The sequence below is a fragment of the Pristis pectinata genome, chromosome 30 (assembly GCF_009764475.1).
Source record: "Pristis pectinata isolate sPriPec2 chromosome 30, sPriPec2.1.pri, whole genome shotgun sequence".
NCBI lineage: Eukaryota > Metazoa > Chordata > Chondrichthyes > Rhinopristiformes > Pristidae > Pristis > Pristis pectinata.
The window spans coordinates 24,618,809-24,639,456 of record NC_067434.1 but is presented as its reverse complement, the minus strand read 5'-3'; the positions used below and the strand labels follow the sequence as shown (position 1 = coordinate 24,639,456).

Here is a 20,648-nt window from a genome sequence, read left to right as displayed (position 1 = left end):
GAGTTTTTTGGCAGCAGAGTAATAACAGAGATTTTCGGTGGTTACCCGCCAAGTGCTGAATTTGCGTCAGCATCTCCAGGATTGGGATGAGACATTAAACAGAGAGCCTGTCTGTCCTTTCATGTGACCTGAAGAGCAGCAAAGTTCTGATGCCAGCAATAACTCCCTCAACCAGCATAACTTAAAAAAAATTGATTTTGGATCTTGTTGCTATGAGATATTGGCTGTCACATTACAGCAGCCGCTACACTTCAAAAGCAAGTCATTTGCTGTAATAGGCCATGAGAAGCCCAAAAGTTCTGAAAGGTATTATATAATTTGTACATTAGTATTTACAAGAAATGTCAAAATCTTGAAGTTTCAGAGGATTTGCTCAAATGGTGCCAGGAATGTGGTACTTCGCTCAAAATACTTGAAGCTGTTCTCCTTAGAATTGAGCAGGTTAAAAAGAGATACAATAGAGGTGGTCACACTCATAAACAACTCTGATAGAAGTAAATAGGGGGGAACTTCTCAGTCACAGAACCATTGATAGCTGAAGGACAATTGGCAAAAGAGCCTGATGAGACATGAAGAAATATTTTGTCAGATACTTGGTGTGGTTTGCAACATGCTGCCCAAAAGTGGTGGTCGTGATTTTATGGTAACACACACGAATTGGATGAATTTGTGAGGGAAAACAAATTGTAAGGCTATGATGAAAAATAAGGGAGATTTGATTTCTCTGGCAAAGACCAAGCAGCAGTAACCACAGGCGGAATGGCATCCTGTACCATATCATTCTCTAAGTTTTTTTTTTCTACATATAGTAATTTAAGCTCTTAAGTGGTTACTTCAATACTTTGTTATTTCAGCCAACTCCTTCTCTCAAAATAATAGATCTTTGTTCAGAGTGTGTAATGGACATGGAAAGTGGCATGGTTATGTAACTACATAGAGCCAGCCAAGCGTGCACCAAACAATGAACAAAATGACAAGAATAACAGAAATGAGTGCTGCTAAGCCAGCCATCAAAATCTTTTTTATTTGATTGAAAATTCTTTCGGTGTTTCGAATCTTTAAAGTTTAAATTGTGGCTACAGTCTCCTTTGTTGATCTTGATTGAGAAATGTTTGTGCCTTCCTTAGTGTTGAAACTGCTCAAATGCAATAATTTTGACAGTACTTTAAATTCTGCATGAAGCATAGTGCAGTACACATTGAAGAGAATTTCTGGCTAGGCTACTTCACAGCAGATGCTTGGTACCTGGTAACCATACAGACACCAGGGAGAATTTTTCAAAGTAAACTATAATTAGTGATGTATGTGTGAGCACATTAGGATTGAACTGCATTTGGTCATCAGCACGTATACAAAAGTACTGACTGCATCATTTCTGTGTGCATTTACTCATGCATGTGCTGTAATTTCAATTAAAAATTCCCAGTGGGAATTCCCAATAGAAATTGTACTGAATATTTGACAAAGAACCCAGCTTTTAGTTCTCAGCTGTCGGTGGATTCCCTTAGGAAGCAGCCAGATTACGGAGGAAGAGAGGACATAATGACATTGGAGAGGGTTGCCCACTACATTTAGGTGAAGCATGATGTTGTTTGTACATTAACTCGCATCTCTGAGCAGGACTTTGGGGTGGTACAGAGTAGCATGTGTTAGGGTTACAGAATAGAAGAAGGACCTAAAAAACTGTAAGGTTTATTTTGCCCTACTGTATCTTCATCAAAAATACGTATAAACTTTTCTGCGTTTCTTGACTGATGTTTTGTGGTGGCCAGCAGGTGTGCCAGTGTTGGCACATTAATGACAGAAAAATTGAAGTATGGTACAGTGGTACAGTACGAAGTACAGCACCAATGTTGTTTGCTGGAAGAAAAATACAAAGATGGGAATTGGTTAAATATTTTTCACCATTATATTAATAGAATTGTGCTACAGATGCAAATCTTCTACCAAGTAGATGCACAGTGAGCTAAATGGAAAAATGCAACAAAAGCTGAATATTGGCTTTGAAGCTAGTCTATACATTGTTGGTCAATAGAGTCACAGAAAGCTGACAATGCTGGAATCTGTAAAAGGGTCCTGATGCAAGGTTTCAACCTGATACATCGACAGTTCCTTTCTCCTCACAGATGCTGCTCGGCCCACTGAGTTGCTCAAGCAAATTGATGATCAGTAGCTCCTTTTTGATGCCTTGGTGCTACATCAAATGCAAAAGCTTTTTGCCCATTAACTTCAGATTATAGAATGTGGTCCCAAATATTTGTAAGATTTTTTTATTTAGTTACTTCATGGTTTAAGAATCAGAAGGGATGGATTCTCAAAGTTACTGGCAATATCATCTTCAGCTAAGTGAAATTTATTAAATGCAAAAAATTGTGAGACCCAACACGGAGGTGGTACTTGACTTAACGTAAATAACCCAGGAATGTTTCACCAGTGGTCAACCACTTTGACAAGTGTACAAAACTGAAGTGCAGCATAAGCAACTGCTTAGGAAAGCAAAGACCTTCATAAAGCACCGAGTGTTTTTTCACATGCTTCATTAAAGCAGTACCCAAACTGTGGAAAGTGGCTTGGAAATGCAGGGAAGAAAAGAACTGATTGATTTTGTGTGTCAGAATTGTGGTAGGCTGCTGTTTGGGGTTGTAAATAAAATTTATTAAATTGGAAACTGGCCCAGAACTGATCAAATGCCATAAGTGGAACATTTGGGTTGATTAATGGTCAAAGATGTAATTGGCAGACGACAAATAACTGTGTTCTGAGATAATCCATTGTGATGGCAGATTTATGGGATTGTTAGAGAGGGTGAAGGGTTTCAGTAAAGAGTCCTCAAGATCAAGTGTACAATTATCTTCAATGTAACCTTGAGAAACCTGATTGAGGATCCTGCATGCAAGAAACTACCAGAGTTTTAAAACATAGCCTGTTTATGCTACCTCAAGAGGATGTCAGGATTAATCTTGAAAGTCTATCAATTTTGGTCAGAAGGATGAATAAAGGGTAAGAGTTCAATCATTCTGAGATTGTGTATTTGATCATTTATAGCAATACACTGTGCAGTGTGTATTGTGCCATAGGCTGTGATGTTTGCTGTGCAATTTACTCAACTTTTATATTTCCTCTCTGCCACTGTCTGCAATTATTCTACTCAGAGTACCACGTTGACTGTGATGTGCCTTTATACATCCTGGTTTTTTGAAAAGCATCTTCTAAATTCAACTTGTTCTTGGGTTGGAGGTCAGAATATAGGAACCTAGAGTTTTAATAACAAAAACACAAAGATATACATAAAAGGAAGGGATTAGATGCAAGTAGTTTTTTAATGCAATAAAGTAGCAATGCAATGACTGCTTAAATATATGAATACCAAAGAATTCATGTGTGAAGAAAGCTTTTTTTTTGGATTAAAGTTTGTGATTATTTCATTAGAATGTATTACTAAACTTGAGCAACAACCTACTGGAAGAACTCAGCAGGTCAGGCAGCGTCTTTGGAGGTAGATGTACAGTCGACATTTCGGGTCAAGACCCTTGGTTGTCTGTTGCTCCAGATTCCAGCATCTGCAGCCTCTTCTGCCTCTGTATTATTAATTTTGGTTTGTCTGTATTTAAGGACTTACAGCTATTAACTTTAGAATTCAGATCCTGGACATACGGACACTAGTGAATCAACCCATTACTTGGGCCAGCTGCATTTAATTTCTATAGGACGTCCATTAAAGAAATTGTTCTTCCTGTCTCATGAAATCAATTGGATTTTTACACTTAGTACTTACTTCCTTCTGTCCAATTTCATTCCTCAACAGGAAGCCACCCGGTTATCATGATTCATGGAAGTGTTCATTTTGCCTTTCTTTTTCTTCCAGAAAGATAGGATGATTGAGTAGTCTCTTCGAGAAGCAGACTTGATAGAATTAAAGTAACATCAGAAGATATTTCCAACTTTTTGCTGCCAGTGTGAGGGTTTCACCGTAGGTAAATCAAATCTTTGTCGCCAGTTGCTGCCTGCATATGGCAATGTTTACTACTTCAGTCCACGCAGCCAAGTGATGTTGAAACCTCACCATGGCCTCACCAGCCCCTCTCTCTGTAACCTCTTTCAATGCTACTGCTTTCCCAGATTTTTGCACTCCTCCATTTCTGACATCTGTGCATCCCTGATTTTCATTGCTTGCTTCCCTGGTATTGGCCTAGCTGTCAGCTGCTAAGGCCCAGAGCTCAGGACCTCTTGCCCAAAATCTCCCCACCCCTCTAGCTTTCTCTGCTTCTTTTAAGATATCAACATCTACCCCATCAGCTGACTTTTTAGTTATCTATTCTGACACCACCTTATGTAGTGTATGGCCACATTCTGTTACAAAGTGCTTGGGAAATGTTACTACATCAAGGATGCTAGATTAATGTAACTTGTCTTTGACAGGTACTGTTGACACAATGCTTTTGACTCTATGTATTTGACTGAGGAGGGTTTGGTCTGGGCTGTGGAGCACAGCTGAAGCACTATAGTCCCCTTCACCAGTCTGACAAATCTTTCTCAAAGCCCCTTCGGTTAACTACTCAAACCCACTCTTATTGAGAAAGGGAGGAGGAGAAAGTTAAGGAAAATGAATTTAGCTTCAACCTGGTTAGTTTTGTCATCTGTCCAGGTGACAACGCGTTCACATTCTGATGGAGAGTTATGACTTGCCGTGCCCAACTGAAGCAGAATCAGAGCATCTCCAGAGGGGTAAAAATTCATTCCTGGTCACTGGTGCTGAACAGATGTTATAGTATCAGCCACTCATTAAAGTCTTTGGAACCAAATATCAGGAATGTAGTACAAGGGCTGGCTGTCAATAAATTAGCCATTTAGCTCAGTTTGATGTTTGTCACTTCCATTGCTTTCCAGGCTCAAGCCTTCCGCCTCCTATACACTTGCCCAAGCCCACACAACCTCCTGCTCACCAGTAAGCTATGTATTTGCTTCATGCTTTGGCTGCTGGTCCCTAAATGCCCCCAATTCAAAACTGTGATTATGGCTTTTAACTCTTGCTACTCCCTACCTTTGTTTAGAGGTGCACGGTATTTGAATTTCCAGAAGGTTTTTTTATGTTGACACACAATAGACTTGCGAATTAGGCCTGAGCATGAGGAACCAGGAGCCAGGAAACACACAACTAGGCTACAAAACTGAAAGCAAGACTTGGGGTTAAGGGCAGTTAATCAGATTGGGAAAGGCATAATGGTAACATTCAGCAAGGATTGGTGATGGGACCATTGTCATTTGCCAATCACTTGAAACAACTGACATTCTGGAATCAAAAGATTCCAAACGTTGTGGATAAACACCAAATTGGAGTAGCTAATATCAGGAAGCACAGCAAAGTACAAGAAGACATTTATCAACTTGCAGAACTGATATATATAATTGGCCAATAAAATTTGATAAGATTAGTGTGAGGTAGTACATTTTGAGCAAGACTAATACAAGGGCTCGTTAATGTAGGAAATTAATGAAAGATTTCTTTAGCAAGAGAATGAATGGTTCAATGTAGAACTCTAATGGAAGTGAGTGGCTTGAATACATTCAGAGGAAGTTGAATAAACACATGAGAGAGAGGGAACAGAGGCAATACTCTTATGGTTAGATGAACAAGAGTTGACTTGTAAGAAGCATAAACTAGCATAAAATAGATGGGCTGAACGGCCTGTTTCTTTGCTATATATTCTGTGTACTTCTTTGTCCAACCCACTTCCTGTCTACAATGCAACTACACTACCTTAGAAAGCTGTGGTACTTAATCCAGTTAATTTACTTGAAGTCTCTAAAGGAAATAAATTGTGTCATACGGTATAGAATGGTGAGTGAGTCATTGCATCTTTGAAGATGCCTTTCACTTACCGTAATATAATTAGGATTCAAGGTAAATTTATGCAAGAACAATGTTTAGATTCTTCATGATGCATTACTCTTGCATTCATCTGAATAAAAGCAAAACATTTCACTCGTTTTTGAATATCCAGTTTAAATATGAATCAGTTTCGCACTTGGTCTCTCTTGAGAGAATTTACTATTCAGGGAGAGCAGGTGTCATGTATTTTTAGTGATATCAAAATATCTCTTCTTAGAAACAAAAGTGGGGAAAAGCATCCCATTATCTTTCAGAATGGGCACGTATTTCCCATGTTTTCCTACAGCATATGTGGAGGCCATTTGAACCATCGAATCCATACCATTTCTCAAAACATTCCTATTAGTCCATTCCCCTGTTTGGGGTCATAGAGTGATACAGCATGGAAACAGGCCCTTCGGCCCAACTCACTCATGCCGACCGTGGTTGCCCACCAAGCTAGTCCCATTGCCAGCGTTTGGCCCATATCCCCCTAAGCCCTTCCTATCCATGTACTTCTTCAGATATCTTCTGAATGTTGTAATTGTACCTTGTTGCTTATTGCACGTGATCTGTCCTCTTTCACATAGGCATCAACGTTCCCCTAGTTCTACCACCTGCCTACACTGGGGGCAATGTATGGGTCAAGTTTATTGTTGTCATAGGCATACGTACACGGTATAAATGCTATGAAAATGAGCTTTTTGCAACAGCAGCAAAGTGTATACAAGATGAGGACAAACATAAATACCTGGGAGAAGTCACAGAGAGAACATGCAAACTCCACAAAGTCAGTACCCAAGGACAGGAGTGAACCCAGGTCACTGGACCTGTGCAGCAGGCAGCATTAATTACTGCACCACTGTGCCAGCAGGTGGAGATGTGGTTCAGTGCAGACAAATGTGAAGTATTGCACTTCAGGATTAGGAATGAGATTGGGAACTGAGACACGTTCCATTTACGTCGCCCCTTTTAGTATAACGAAGTACACCAAGGTGCTCATTGAAGCATTAGCCAACAAGATTGACATCAAACCATGCAAGGAGGTACTTCGACAGGTAACTAAAAGCTTGTCAAATAAATAGATTACAAGAAGCTTTTTAAGCAGGTGAGTGAAGCATGCCACCATAGGGACTTGGCAGCTGAAGCCATGACCACAAGTGATGGAGCGATTATAATCGAGGCTGCACAAATCTAATGGGTAAGATTTTGAATGGCGTAAGGAACAAAAGGAAAGTGCACAGATATAGTAACACTAAATAGAGCTATTTCACAACTAAAGAGATAAACCAAAATTTTGGTTTGGTGTCAACAGACAGGAAGGTGGAGGAAAAGACCATAAAGACTACCTCCCACTCATGGTAACAAAAGCATCACCCTTGAATCACTTCTTCCCAATTTTGTTAGAAAAATAACTATTTTCGTCTCTCCCATCCCCATTACAAAAGTTGGTTGATGTCTCAGATTGCTGAAACTGGTGACAGAGTGCAGGACTGCAGCATACGCAAACACTTCAGTGGCCTCTTCAGGAACAACAGTAAAAGTACATTATTTATCATTTAGTTGAAGGTTTTTGTTCCATGCTTTGGAGTCAAGGTGAACTCTTAGTGTGCACTGCAGTAGTACGGAATACGTCATTTAGACCTCTTTTAAGAAGAATCTAGTTTCCTTTGGGAAGGATAGTACTGTTTGTGCCTTGTCAGTAGCTATTGTGACATTTTAAAATGAAAATGTTTTATAATACAATTGACTCCTGTCTTGATGATGACAAGTGTTTACAAGGGAACGGTCCAACTTTCCACTTTGCTTGGTGATATGGCCAGATCAGGAAATTTTTAAAAATCTTTGATGATTGGGATTGAAAGCAGGAGCAGGCCTAAATCTCAAAAGGATTAGAATGAGAATCTTATCAGTTAATATTCAATACTGTTAGCGAGAGTGCCTTTGGTCATCCAAGGAAAAGAGTGTTTAAAGTCCAAGATCTCTAGCCAAGTGCTATGCTTGTGGTCTACTGAGCAGCAATGATGCCAACCTTCCAATATGAGAAGAAATTACAGCACAATTGTAGTGATGTACAGATTCAACTTGAAAAAGACTTGATGTCTGATGCAACTGTATTGTAAAGGTCCAATTGCATTGAGTGGTTGGGTTTTTGCTTAACTTCCTTTGCATAACATAGAGAAACATCACGCTGCACTAAATAATATTCTCCCAGCTGAATGGAGACTGGTTGAAGCAAAAAGAGAGAAAGTAAAGGAGCTGAATGAATTAAATGTTTAAATATTCATTTTGTGAAGAAAAGAGTTTGCAACAGTATCATTTACAGATTAGCAATGAGAGACAACTCAAGTTCTGTTTTTATTACATGGATTTCTGGTTTTATACCAGTATTTAGGATTCTGTCATAATAAAAAAGACAGGATTACTCTGCAGAATAAACAGTGTCTGTGGAGAGAGAAACTTAAGAAATAAGAGCATCCTCCTTGAACCTGCTCTGCAGTTAAACAAATTCAACCTTTCAGATATGTGACCTTCCGACAGACCTGGACAGCATTACAGATGCAGCTGCTTTAGTTTGTCAGTTTGCCATGAAAATAAGTAGCCTTGCCAATCACTTGCGACTGAAATCAATATTCCTCCAAATCTTGTCAGCAGATTTTCACATCGGAAGAACACAGGCCGAAAGAATTGCCAAAGGACAAAGTGAGGGGTAGTAAAAGTTTTGTATGGATAAAGTATAAATTTACAAAAGAGAATGATTACAAAGTCAGTGTCCTTTTAAGCATTATGTGGCACAAAGCTACTGGTAACTCCAATGTAAAATCACTGCCTGAACATGTTAGCTGACCTGTATTACAACCCCACAGCTTGCTGCTTGATTAATTGTGATCCCATCTTGTTCATGGTTAGTGATACAACTATGAAGAGCTGTATCACTAAGATGTTATGATGATTGTAGGATCAGTGAAACCTGTGAATTTACATACACAAATCTTTGGTGGTGACAGCACTGGTTGATAAAGTTGTTAGGAAAGCATAAAGGATATTTGGTTTCACCAAAGAACCTAAGTTATGCTTAGCCTTGTTGTGACTGTGACTAAGTCACTGGAGAAACTGGTAGGTGTGGAAGGTCTTTACTCACATGACAAGGAGACCCTCTCAGTAGAATCTTCCCAAACTCAAAGTACGTCAGGTTTTTATACTCTTAAGAACAAAGGTAACAGCAGGTGACAATACAATTTCAATAGCTACAATGACATCATCTACTTCAATATTTTGTGTCTGACAACTGGTTCCATTGAGGTACATATTACAATGGGAGCACACTGTAACTGACAAGACAGCTCTGAAGGTTCAAGTACCTTTGGTGAGACAAAGTAATTCACAGGGATGGTCTAAAGTCTTCTGAGGATAGAAGACCCAGGATCTCAAAATTAGTGTTGTGAGGGCTGACCCTCTAAGCACACAAATATCCCAATTATTGAAAGAGGAAATATTCCTATGATCATGTTTGATGTGCTAAGTGATGAAATAACTTAGGTGGTGTCTGGTTTGATGTAAGCCATATAATATAGCCACATTGTCTTATGTTTGGCTGATGCATAGGAGAATGTCTCATGGTCAGTTTGTCTTGAGCAGCCGGCTACTGTGGGCCAATTGCACTGTAGACACCACTGTTTGTTTACAAAGCTGTCTTTTTAATTTCAAAACTTTGATTACACTTGTACTTTACATTTCAAGTGTTATTTTTGATGACTGGTTCTCGTTTGTAAAAAATGCCTCTGTAACTCCTATGTCTAACAATCCCTAACAGCCTTTAAAATCACTGATCAACTGGGGAATGTGTCCTTTCTAGGCACTGTGCCTTAGGAAGAATATGAAGATCTCGGAGTGGTGCAGAATGAAAACAGGGCTGAAGGCTTTCAGTTACATGGAGAAATTCAGATAAAGCTAGTGCTCTCTTCAGAATAGCAGATGGAGAGATTAAATCCAAATTTATGAGCACCTCTGGCAAAGAAGATAAGGAGAAACTGTTTACAATGACAGAAGCTGGTACCAAAGGACAGGGGTTCAAGTTAATATTCAAGAAAATCAGAGGGAAAGTGAGGAGAAATTCTTTTATACAGCAAGTAGTTGGGATCTGGCTGCCTAAAAGGACAATGAAAGCGGCCTTCAATGGTAAATTTGAAAAGAGAATTGAATAACATTTTGAAGAGAAAGCAAAATACTCTCCCACTCTTGCTCTGTGGGAAAGAGTAGCTCCAATGTCCTCCATTGCTGATTTGGAGTTTGGTGGCAATATCGTTATCAAAAGCTAACATTCAATGTTCTTGTGCAAGTAAACACTACTACCTGGAAATTCGTAACTGGTCGGTCGGGCTGAGAAAAGTAAATAGTCACATTCTCAGGTTTTCTGCCTCTAAAATTCATTCCATCGATGCAGTGAACTTTGAAAGTGCAGTGCAACTTGGTGATGCTACCATACAGTGGAACTTAACATTACGGATGGGGGATGAATCTTTAGGCCAATATGTTGTAAGGCTTCTTAGTGGTGCAAATTCCTTATGGAATGGTGGTAAATTTGCACACCATATGTAAGATGTACCACACACATAAATACACAAAACCTGACAGACATGCTGATCTACCCAGTCTGTCTCATACAGCTCTAATTCCCTGGACATCATAATAACATATTCCAGAAGCTACCCTCCCAGCCCTCCACCCAGGGCCTTGTTATCTTCTGAGGGAGGTGACAAACCAGAGCGGTTGGAGAAAAAAATCTTAAGAAGTTCCTCTTGATCAAAGCTGGTCCATTCCACCAGTCTGACTCTGTGTAATACACTACCTTCCTCAGCAATCTTCAAATCATCTGTAAGCAGCTCCAGCTCTCTCTGAATCCATGTTCACTGCTCGAACCTGTTCTCTCAAAGATAAAGGAACCTCAACTGTAATCTAGCACTCGCCTTTGTATAACTTATTGTGCCCTAGTTGTCCCTAATCTATTCACCCAATTTACACAAACACAATCAAGTCCCCTCTTCAATTTATAAACTATGATGAAATCACCCCTAACTATATCCTTCTCCGAAGTAAAAGTCCCATCCCTTTGATAACCAAGATGTTTCATGTCCTGTTCAGGGCATTGCAGAGCAGATAACAGCCAATGGAGTACTTTTGAAGTGTAGTCACTGTCATAATGTAGGAAAAATAGCAGGCAATTTCTGGATGTTCCCATAAACAACAATATGTTAATAACTACATAATCTGTTTTAGTGATGTTGATGGATGAGAAATATTCTCTTCAGAAAACTCTGGATAACTCCCTGCTATTTTTCTAGTAGTGCCATGGAATTTTTTTACATCTGTCTAAGGGAGCAGATGGAACCTTAGTTTAACATACTCTTCCAAAAGTGGACACCTCTGACAAAGACAGCACTCCCTCAGTGCTGCACTAGGGTGTCAGTCAGATTTTTGTGCTCAAGGCCATGGAGGGGGTCCTTGAACCCATAACCTTCTCCCTCAGTTAGAACAGCTTGCAGAACCAACAGTGTCAAAGAGACAGAAATCATATCAATCTGCAATAAAGTGAAAGCTTCGAGCATGGAGAAAAGTTATGGATCTTAGACTGAGGTTAAGGAAGGCAGGCATTTATGGACTTTCCTGTTTCATTTTCACAAGTTTGGCAGAAAGGGAGAGGCCTGAGGAAGTTCAGTCCCACTGACTGAGTGTGAGGCTCTGCATGAGAGCGGCACGGAGACCAAAGAGAAAATTAATTTTACTCTCATGGGACATGGGTGACACTGCCAAGACCAGCATCCACTGCCATTTCCAAATTGGCCTTAGTGAATTATTGCAATTCTCAAATTAAAACAGAAAATGCTGGAAATACTCAGGATGCGAGGAGGCATCTATGAAGATAGAAACAATATTCCTATTTCAAATTGAAAGATGTTTGCAGTCTTTATATTGCTAATGATGTTTTCATCCGACGGGTACTTGATGGTTGGCATGGACATGGTGTGCCAAAGGGCCACTTTCTGTGCTATGTGACTCTATGACGTGATCTGGTGCGACCGAGTGTCTAGAGGTAGTTGAGTGTCACCATGGACCTGGGGACAAGAACTGGTGTTTATTTTTCCCAATGCAATGTAACCATTACAACTTTTTTTTAAAATTCCAGATTTATTTTGTTGCAAATCTCACTAACGTCAGATCTATATGCCGTACAATGATGTAGGTGGTATAGGCGGGGGCACGCGGGCAGGAAGGGAAAGAATGGGGGCGTTTTGAGGATGTATGTGTCAGTTTTGTGGCAGTTTGCAAAGATGAGATTGTGGGATGTGCAGGGAGCTGGTTGGAAGGAGAGAATATTAAGAATTGGAAGTAGTCATTGTTTTCATGGGAGAAATATGATGTTTCTTTGAAACATGACCATTGTCATTGCACAGTACTTTGTTTTAATGTGATCGATCATAACGTCGTGCTTGTTTACAATACGCAATCCTCCTCGTCTAAATTTGAAACTAATCTACATTTTCATCAAGTTAAATAAAGTGAATGATTCACAGTGCTGAAGCTCTATACGTCCATTTCAGCAAGTTACTGATTACTTTCAAATCTTCTTTAGAGATTTAAGTGTACAATTCATGTCTAGTCATCGAGGTATCTGAAAAAAGCTAAGTGGCTTTTTAAATTTATCTAATTATGTGCATGCTTTCTCTTTTTATTGTTGCTAATTATGACATAATGTGCAGTGTTCTTAGCCTTGGAAAGAGATGTTCAGAGGGGGCTACAGTCTGGCTACCATGTGGGGCCCAACTGTGTGTAAGGATTAGGTCAGGTTGGCTGCATGTTCTGCTAAGACATTTGGATTTGTATCGGGTTGGGCCATGCCATGTTAGCCTCTGCTCAGCACTTAATCCAGACTAGGATGATTTGCCTGAATAATAGCACATGTATCCTCTGTTTCTTGTTTCAATTGCAAGGTTGCAAAATTACAAGTCCTATTTTATAACTGCAAGTGCTTGCAGGTGGGTTTGGATTTGGCCATGATCAGGTCAGATGTCTAAGTTACAATAACAGGACATGAGGACAAAGGGGCGATTATAGAACAGGTTATCTCTTAACATTCAAAATGTACCCAAGGGAGGATAATGGGGAATAGATCATCTGGCAGCAGGCCCCTCTGCCCACCAAGTCCACACTAACCATTGCACACCACCTACACCGATCCTTTTTTTTTTAATTCTGCTCCCAAATTCTGCAGATGAAGAGGAGAGGACTAAGGGAGCTGGGGCTTTAACTCTTTGGAGAGAAGGAGGATGAGAGGAGACACGGTAGCGTAGCGGTTAGCGCAACACTATTACAGCGCCAGCGATCGGGGTTCGATTCCCGTCGCTTGTCTGTAAGGAATTTGTACCGTTCTCCCGTGTCTGCCGTAGGTTTCATCCGGGTGCTCCAGTTTCTTCCCACATTCCAAAGACGTACGGGTAGGTTAATTTGGGTTTAAAAAATGGGCGGCGCGGACTCGTGGGTCGCAAGGGCCTGTTACCACGCTGTAAATAAAATTTAAATTTAAAAATTATCATATTTATAAAATTTAAATTTTATATGATAGAGGTATACAAAATATTAAGAGGAATAGATAGAGTAGAAGCAGCCAGTGCCTCTCTCCCAGGGCACCAATGCTCAATACAAGAGGGCATTGGCTTTAAGTAATGGGTGGGAAGTTCAAGGAGATACCAGAGGGAGGTTTTTTTACCCAAAGAGTGGTTGGGGCATGGCACGCGCTGCATGGGGTCGTGGTGGAGGCAGGTACATTGGTCAAATCAAGAGATTACTAGCTAAGTATATGGAGGAATTTAAAATAGAGGGATATGTGGGAGAAAGGGGTTAGATAGTCTTAGGCGAGGGTTTAAAGGTCGGCACAACATAGTGGGCCAGAAGGGCTGTATTTGAGCTGTACTGTTCTAGATTCTAATTTACAGCAGCCAATTAACCTACTAACTGCTTGTTCATTGTGGGGGGAAACCACAGCATCCGGAGAACCACCACAGTCACAGGGAGAACATGCAAACTCCAAACTGATAGCACCAATGTCAGGAGCGAACCCGGGTTGCTGGAGCTCTGAAGCAGCAGCTTACCTGCGAGCTGCACCATGTACCGCTCCTTAATGTTTAGTTGAGTGCAGTGGGGCCAGATGTTCACTTTATAATTTACGATTATTTTGCAGGATTGATAACTCTTGTTAATCCTCTCCCACTCATTGGTGAATCACTGATATTGTTTCATCCTTTTCCACAGTTGGAAACAAATGTGGCAGCAAGATTATTGGCAGAGCGTCGACCAAGCTGAAGCCCTGACTACCATGATTCTTCAGAATGAGACTGACTCGAGTAAACTGTGGGATTATGTTCATCAACTGATGATGAAGAGGAGCAAACACTAATACTGGGATTAAAGCGTTTTGCAAATCCTGCTTGAAAATCATGCCAGTAGTGGATAAATACTACCAATTATGTGCGATTTAATGATCATGTAGACTCTCTATAGATCTATTTTCATTGAGAACATTTTCTTACAATTTTATATTTTTAATAGTTTTTCTCATATTCATTCTGCTCATAATGCCAAAAAATAGGCAGCTTTTTATACTTATTGAGGAGTGTAAGAAAAGAAATGTTCAACGTAATTGAACTGACTGCAGGAATCCAGTAGTCTAGCACACACTGTTACGTTATAAAGGTGGTGCTAACCAGCAGCTTTAAAAGAGTTCCTGCCTTAATATCCGTGCATGTTGCACTCATTTGGGTTGGTAGGTTAATTGTTCATTGTAAACTCCCCCTACTGTGTAGGTGAGTGGTAGAATAGGTAGGTTCATAGAGTTATACAGCACAGAAACAGGCCCAACTCATCCATGCCAACCAAAGTACCTATCTACGATAATCACATTTGGCCCATATCCTTCTAAACCTTCACTATAATATTAACCTAATATTTTCCCCCGACTTTAACCTGCTCTTTACATTCATTGCACCTTAATCAATGCTGATGACCCAACAGGAAAATAATAGAAAAGGCACACTTCCATTTTAATGTTGGAAGAGTTGATGGGAATGAGGAACAATAAAGTGGGATTAGACTAAATGGGTGTTTAATGTTCGGCACAAATGGTGGATTGTAGAGCCTGCTTCCGTGTTGGATAACTCTGCAGCACTTTGGGTCTCTCCCTCTTCTGGACTTGTGGATTTCTCCCCAGCTGCAATTTAGAACATAGAACACAACAGCACAGTACAGGCCCTTCGGCCCACAATGTTGTGCCGACATTTTATCCTGCTCTAAGATCTATCTAACCCTAACCTCCCACATAACCCCCTATTTTTCTATCATTTATGTGTCTATTTAAGAGTCTCTTAAATGTCCCTAATGTACCTTTTAACAAGATAAGTAACACTAAGTTATGATGTGGACATTACAGATAGGGAGTTTGTATGTCACTTGGTCTTCCAATCCTTAACCCTTTCAGTATTGCCTTTTGTGAAGCGGCTACTGATTCAATGTGACTGCACTGTGCAATGAATTGACCTGTACGATCGGTATGCAAGGCAAGTTTTTCACTGTACCTCGGTACAAGTAACAATAATAAACCAATACCAATACCAATAATTTCAGATCAAACTACAAAGCAGAAAACAACCATTCAGCTCCAGACTCCCACCTCCCTCCACCTGTCACTCCCAGGAAGTGACCCCATATTTCCAACTTGCAACTGTTGCTCAATTCCCCACCTCCAATCTACTGTCCTGCCACCTGACCTCCCTCTCCCCCACCCCGAGTATCAATTTGACTATAAACACCCCTACCAATCCTCCATCAAGCACCAGTTACTTCCCCCGACTGCCCACACAAGCCCCAAATACCATCCATCCTACTGACCACAGATCTCCAGCAGCCAACACTCACCCAACCTCTTTACCTGCCTCTAGTTCCTGACCACTCTACCTATTGGTTAGCCCCGACTCTCCTGATCCCTGACCCACCCACTCCACCCCAGATCTCTGTACCCCCATGGTGTGCAGGGCTGTGTCCTGGACTTGCCTGATTCCCTCTATGCACTCTGCAAGAGCAGTGCACACTAAAGAAACAAGAAGAGTGAAGCCATGCATCTGGAACAAGCAGTCATTGGCCTGCTGTGAACTATAATGTGCCCGATCAACCCACTTTCTGGGCATCAGTATTTCTTGACAACAGTCCCACTTTAGCAATGATACCATCCTTGCATATCATTGTCCCACTTGCACTTGTGTTTCACGATCCATTTTGTAATATGGGCATCGGATCTGTGCAAATCGCTCCCCTGACCCAACCCAGGTTCTGTGTAATTTCACATGACTTCCTTCTTCTCCAGTAACTGGTCTGAAGCCAGGACCACGTAACTTCGGGTGAACCAAGATTAAAGGTTTACGGTCATAGAGTTATACAGCACGGAAACAGGCCCTTTGGCCCAACTCGTCCATGCTGACCAAGATGCACACCTAAGTTGGTCCCATTTGCCTGTGTTTGGCCCATATTCCTCTAAATCTTTCCTATTCACGTACCTGTCAAATGCCTTTTAAATGTCATAATTGTACCTGCCTCTACCACTTCCTCTGACATGCACTCATCACCCTCTGTGTGGAAAAAGTTGCCTCTCAGGTCCCTTTTAAATCTTTCCTCTCACCTTAAACCTGTGCCCTCTAGTTTTAGACTCCCCCACCCTGGGCAAAAGACTGACCTTACACCTTATCTACACCCCTCCTGATTTTATAAATCTCCATGAGGTCACTGCTCAGTCTCCTATGTTCCAGGGAAGAAAAATGTCCAAGTCCAGGCTAGATAAACCAAAACCCACAAATGTAATTTTATCCTTATTTAAATTTGGTGCCTTCTGCCTTTATTTTTCAATATAGATGTTTAAAAGTAAAAAAATTCATCCAGTCACATGTGCTACACATGTGGTGCCCTGTGTGAGTTAGACAACACTTGCAAAATTTGATTCTAGTGACTTAATTTGGTTTCAACAGTACCAAATTTCAGAAGCGAGGTGTAACCCCAAATATCTGCCTGTGTAAATTCCCCCGCAAGTGAACGTGTGTGATTATGGTGAAGAATGTTTGCTAAATCAAAAGTGGGCATTGGAATTTGTATTGCAGGGGATAAGAGGCACAAAGTTGAAAGGATGCTGTGTGTTCAGGGAGTTCAGCTTCACTTGAAGTTTCAAAGCAAAGGAGCTTCCAACCTTGAAATGCATTGCTTAATATTTAGAAGGAAGGTATGGCAGGGGGTTATAAAAAATGTGCACAAAAATATTTTGAAGGCATGGCTTCTGTCTTTGTACCTTGGGGGTCACCACTGCAGACCTTGCTGAAGATTCATTATGTGGCAACTTGCAATTGCTTCCTCTGTCTTTTCAAGGTTACTTGTTCATTTATCTTTTGGTCACGGGAGGTTCAGTGCTGCAGGTTTCCCCGTCTGCTTCACAGTGATTGACAGCGGCGATGTTGAAATGGGGTTAATTGATGCCGGAGGGAGACCAAAGCTCCACTGAAGAACTGCCAGAAGGTCAATTATCTTAAGTTTTCAGTCATTTCCAAAGCTTCATGGTGTTCCTACAGAACACAAATTGTACTCTTGAGGTATAGTTTTATTAACCACATAAATCACAAAGGTGCATTGTTGATTTTAGCTATTTTTGACAAAAATGAGTCTTTCATCCTGGCATGACCAGGGAAAGTATCAGGAGGATAGAACATAGAAAAACTACAGCACAATTCAGGCCCTTCGGCCCACAAAGCTGTGCCGAACATGTCCCTACCCTAGAACTTACTAGATAGTGCAACAAGATAATTTAAGATACTATGTTATATAGGTGTAGGATGTACTTAAATCACTAAAAATACCCCTGCCTGACAAGTGTATGGGTATGAGATTTATAGCACATGATTAATTTGGCATCTGTGAAATAGAGTATTTCTTTTGCAGACGTTACAACTCATAACACTACATAGGATTATTTTACAAAGGAATCAGTCCCTCGATAGAACCATTACATAGTCAAAATGGCAGTTCGACCTTTTAAAACAAAATAATTATTTTAAATTTTCGCAACATTTATAAATTCTACAATAGTGAAAATAGTGGCTATTTTTACATTGGGAAAACATTGGACCTCAAATCCACATGAACTAAACTGCTAATCCACTGTTCCCCGTTTGTTGCCCTAGTGTTGGTGGATTGGGGTGCAGTTATCGATTTCAGAATAGTATCCCAATTACCAGTGATGCAGTATTACATTTCTGCACTGCTGTATGGTAACCTTTGGAGGAACTGCACTCATTCTTTGTGCCTTCAGTGCAATTCGGATATTTTCATTATTACGTTGATTTAAAATGGATGCCAAAGGATTGTTTAAAATTGTTTCCCTGGGTTCTATGTAATTATAGATGTTGGTCATTTTTGAGTATTGTATACCTCTCAACTTTATCTACTTAGTGAGGTTAAAGTGGAAGACCAAGGATTTTTTGTGTCTACCTGCTCAGATGGTGCTGTTTACAGAACTTGTTGCCGATAACCAAAGAAGTTTCTTGCTACATGTCTCTTTAGTATTCATCACTACATTGTAGAACCTGGCTACCCAGTCCAAACCTAACAGAATTCAACTATGTATGTGTGATTTGGTCTGGGTCATGCCTTGCCATGCCAGCTACATTCTGTATTTCATCCAGGTCAGGATGATTTGCTTTGTATTACTGCCCACATTCCCTGTTCTCAATCTAAGCCAGATCCATAGCATGTTTGAAGTTGTTACATTTCCAATGAAAGATGGGTTGGAGCAGGAAAGGAAGAAAATTCATCAATCCTCAGGCTAGGGTTGAGTGTGGTTTGGCCATGGTTGGGTTGGTTTAGGTTTTAATTACATACCTGTGTGTTGTGACTGACTGAGTCACCAGAGAGACACTGAAGCTGGCGATATTGAAGACTTCAGCATAGCAGATCTTCTGGAGAGAATCTAGTTCTCCTCTCCCGACACAATTTTTTATACTTTTTGAACACAAAGACTGCAATAAACGATTAACTACAGTTTCTATGGCTATAATTACCTACTTAACTTCAACATTTTGAATGTAGACTGGTAACTTTGCAGAATTACATATTTACAATGGTAGCACATCCACTTTGAATATTCAGATATTGGTGGCTGGTCCAAAAGCTAATTTTCATGCCGTGAAACATATCTCTAAATTGACACTTGACACCTGCTGAGTTAGTGGAATCAGCAATGGGTTATGCATTGCCAATAATGCATCCAAGAACTGATTTTGGGGAAGAAAAGATCCTTCCCCGGTTGTGAAATTACTCAATTTTTCTGTCCCCAGGAATATAAAGTGAAATGTAGCGTATAGGGCCCAGCAGACATGTTTCTTGCAGATCTAGAAGAAAGATATAACCATTCTCATGAAATATGCTGCAGTAATTATGATTTGACAACTGGATCATATTTTCTGAATTGTAACATGGACAGTATTGGACATTTTTTGCACAAATAAAAGCAGTATCATGACAAGAATTTAGAAAGAATTTGACCTTTCGGACAGAAGTCTGGCTTATTTATTTTGTATTTTTATCTGTTCTTTCCATTTACCCTGTGTGTGTGTGTGTGTGTGTGTGTGTGTGTATATATATATATATATATATATATATATATATATATATATATATATATTTGAATATAAGTTACTTGTGAGGAGCTTGTTCTGAACATGTTGTAGAACACATCTTCAAAATTACCGAATCAATCCCAGTGGTTGGGGTCTTGCTGTTATTTTAGTCATGTTATATAAGCTAAAAGAGAGAAGTTGTGACTTCCCAAATGCAGATAATGCTGGATACAAGATCAATAAAAATGATAATTCAAAAATGAGTTCATTGCATGTCATTAACGTAGATTATGTTGCTTTTCATTGATTCATTGCTGTCAGTTTGAACCATAATATTCTCAGAATCAGGTTTATTATCACTGACTTATATGACATGAAATGTGTTGTTTTGCAGCAGCAGTACAGTGCAAGACATAATGATTACTATAAATTAAAAATAAATATATAGTGTAAAAAAAAGGAATAATGAGGTAGTGTTCATGGTTTCATGGACTGCTGGCTGAGGGGAAGAAGCTGTTCCTAAGTCATTGAGTGTGGATCTTCAGGCTCTTGTACCTCCTCCCTGATGGTAGTAATGAGAAGAGGGCATGTTTCAGATAGTGAGGGTCCTTAATGATGCCTTTTTGAGACACCGCCTCTTGAAGATGTTCTCGATGATGGGGAGGGTTGTGCCCATGATGGAGATGGCTGAGTCTACAGCCCTCTGCAGCCTCTGTTACTTCCCAAGCTTATTCCTCCTGAATTCTGAATACACCATGCCACACATCCACCTTCTGGTTAAACTCTCAGTGTTGGAATCAATCCTGCAGTTCCCTGCTCTAATTAATTCTTCCCATAAAACATCAAAGCCCTTCTCAATTTTCATAATTAAGTCAGCTAATTAAGGCTTCCTAGCTTTCTTTTCCCTTTACTTGGTGCAGCTTGATTCAGTGATAGCACCTTTGCTTCTGAAACAAAAAGTTATGAGCTTAAGCACTAGCCGGGACCAGAGCAAAAAACAAACTTCTGGAGGAACTCAGCGTGTCGAGCAGCATCTGTGGGAGGAGAGGAATTGTCAACTAGAGCACGCGTGGTCTTCA

At 40.2% G+C, this 20,648-nt stretch overlaps 1 protein-coding gene across 1 annotated transcript in view; it reads left to right on the top strand.

Moving 5' to 3' along the window:
* Nucleotides 1–19,832, top strand: part of fut11 (fucosyltransferase 11 (alpha (1,3) fucosyltransferase)) — a 35,548-nt gene extending 15,716 nt beyond the window's left edge. Inside the window, exon 3 of the mRNA XM_052041703.1 lies at nt 14,177–19,832. Coding sequence (XP_051897663.1) covers nt 14,177–14,321 — 145 coding nt within the window. The 3' untranslated portion in view covers nt 14,322–19,832. The remainder of the gene's footprint in view (nt 1–14,176) is intronic.
* The last annotated feature ends 816 nt before the right edge of the window (nt 19,833–20,648 follow it).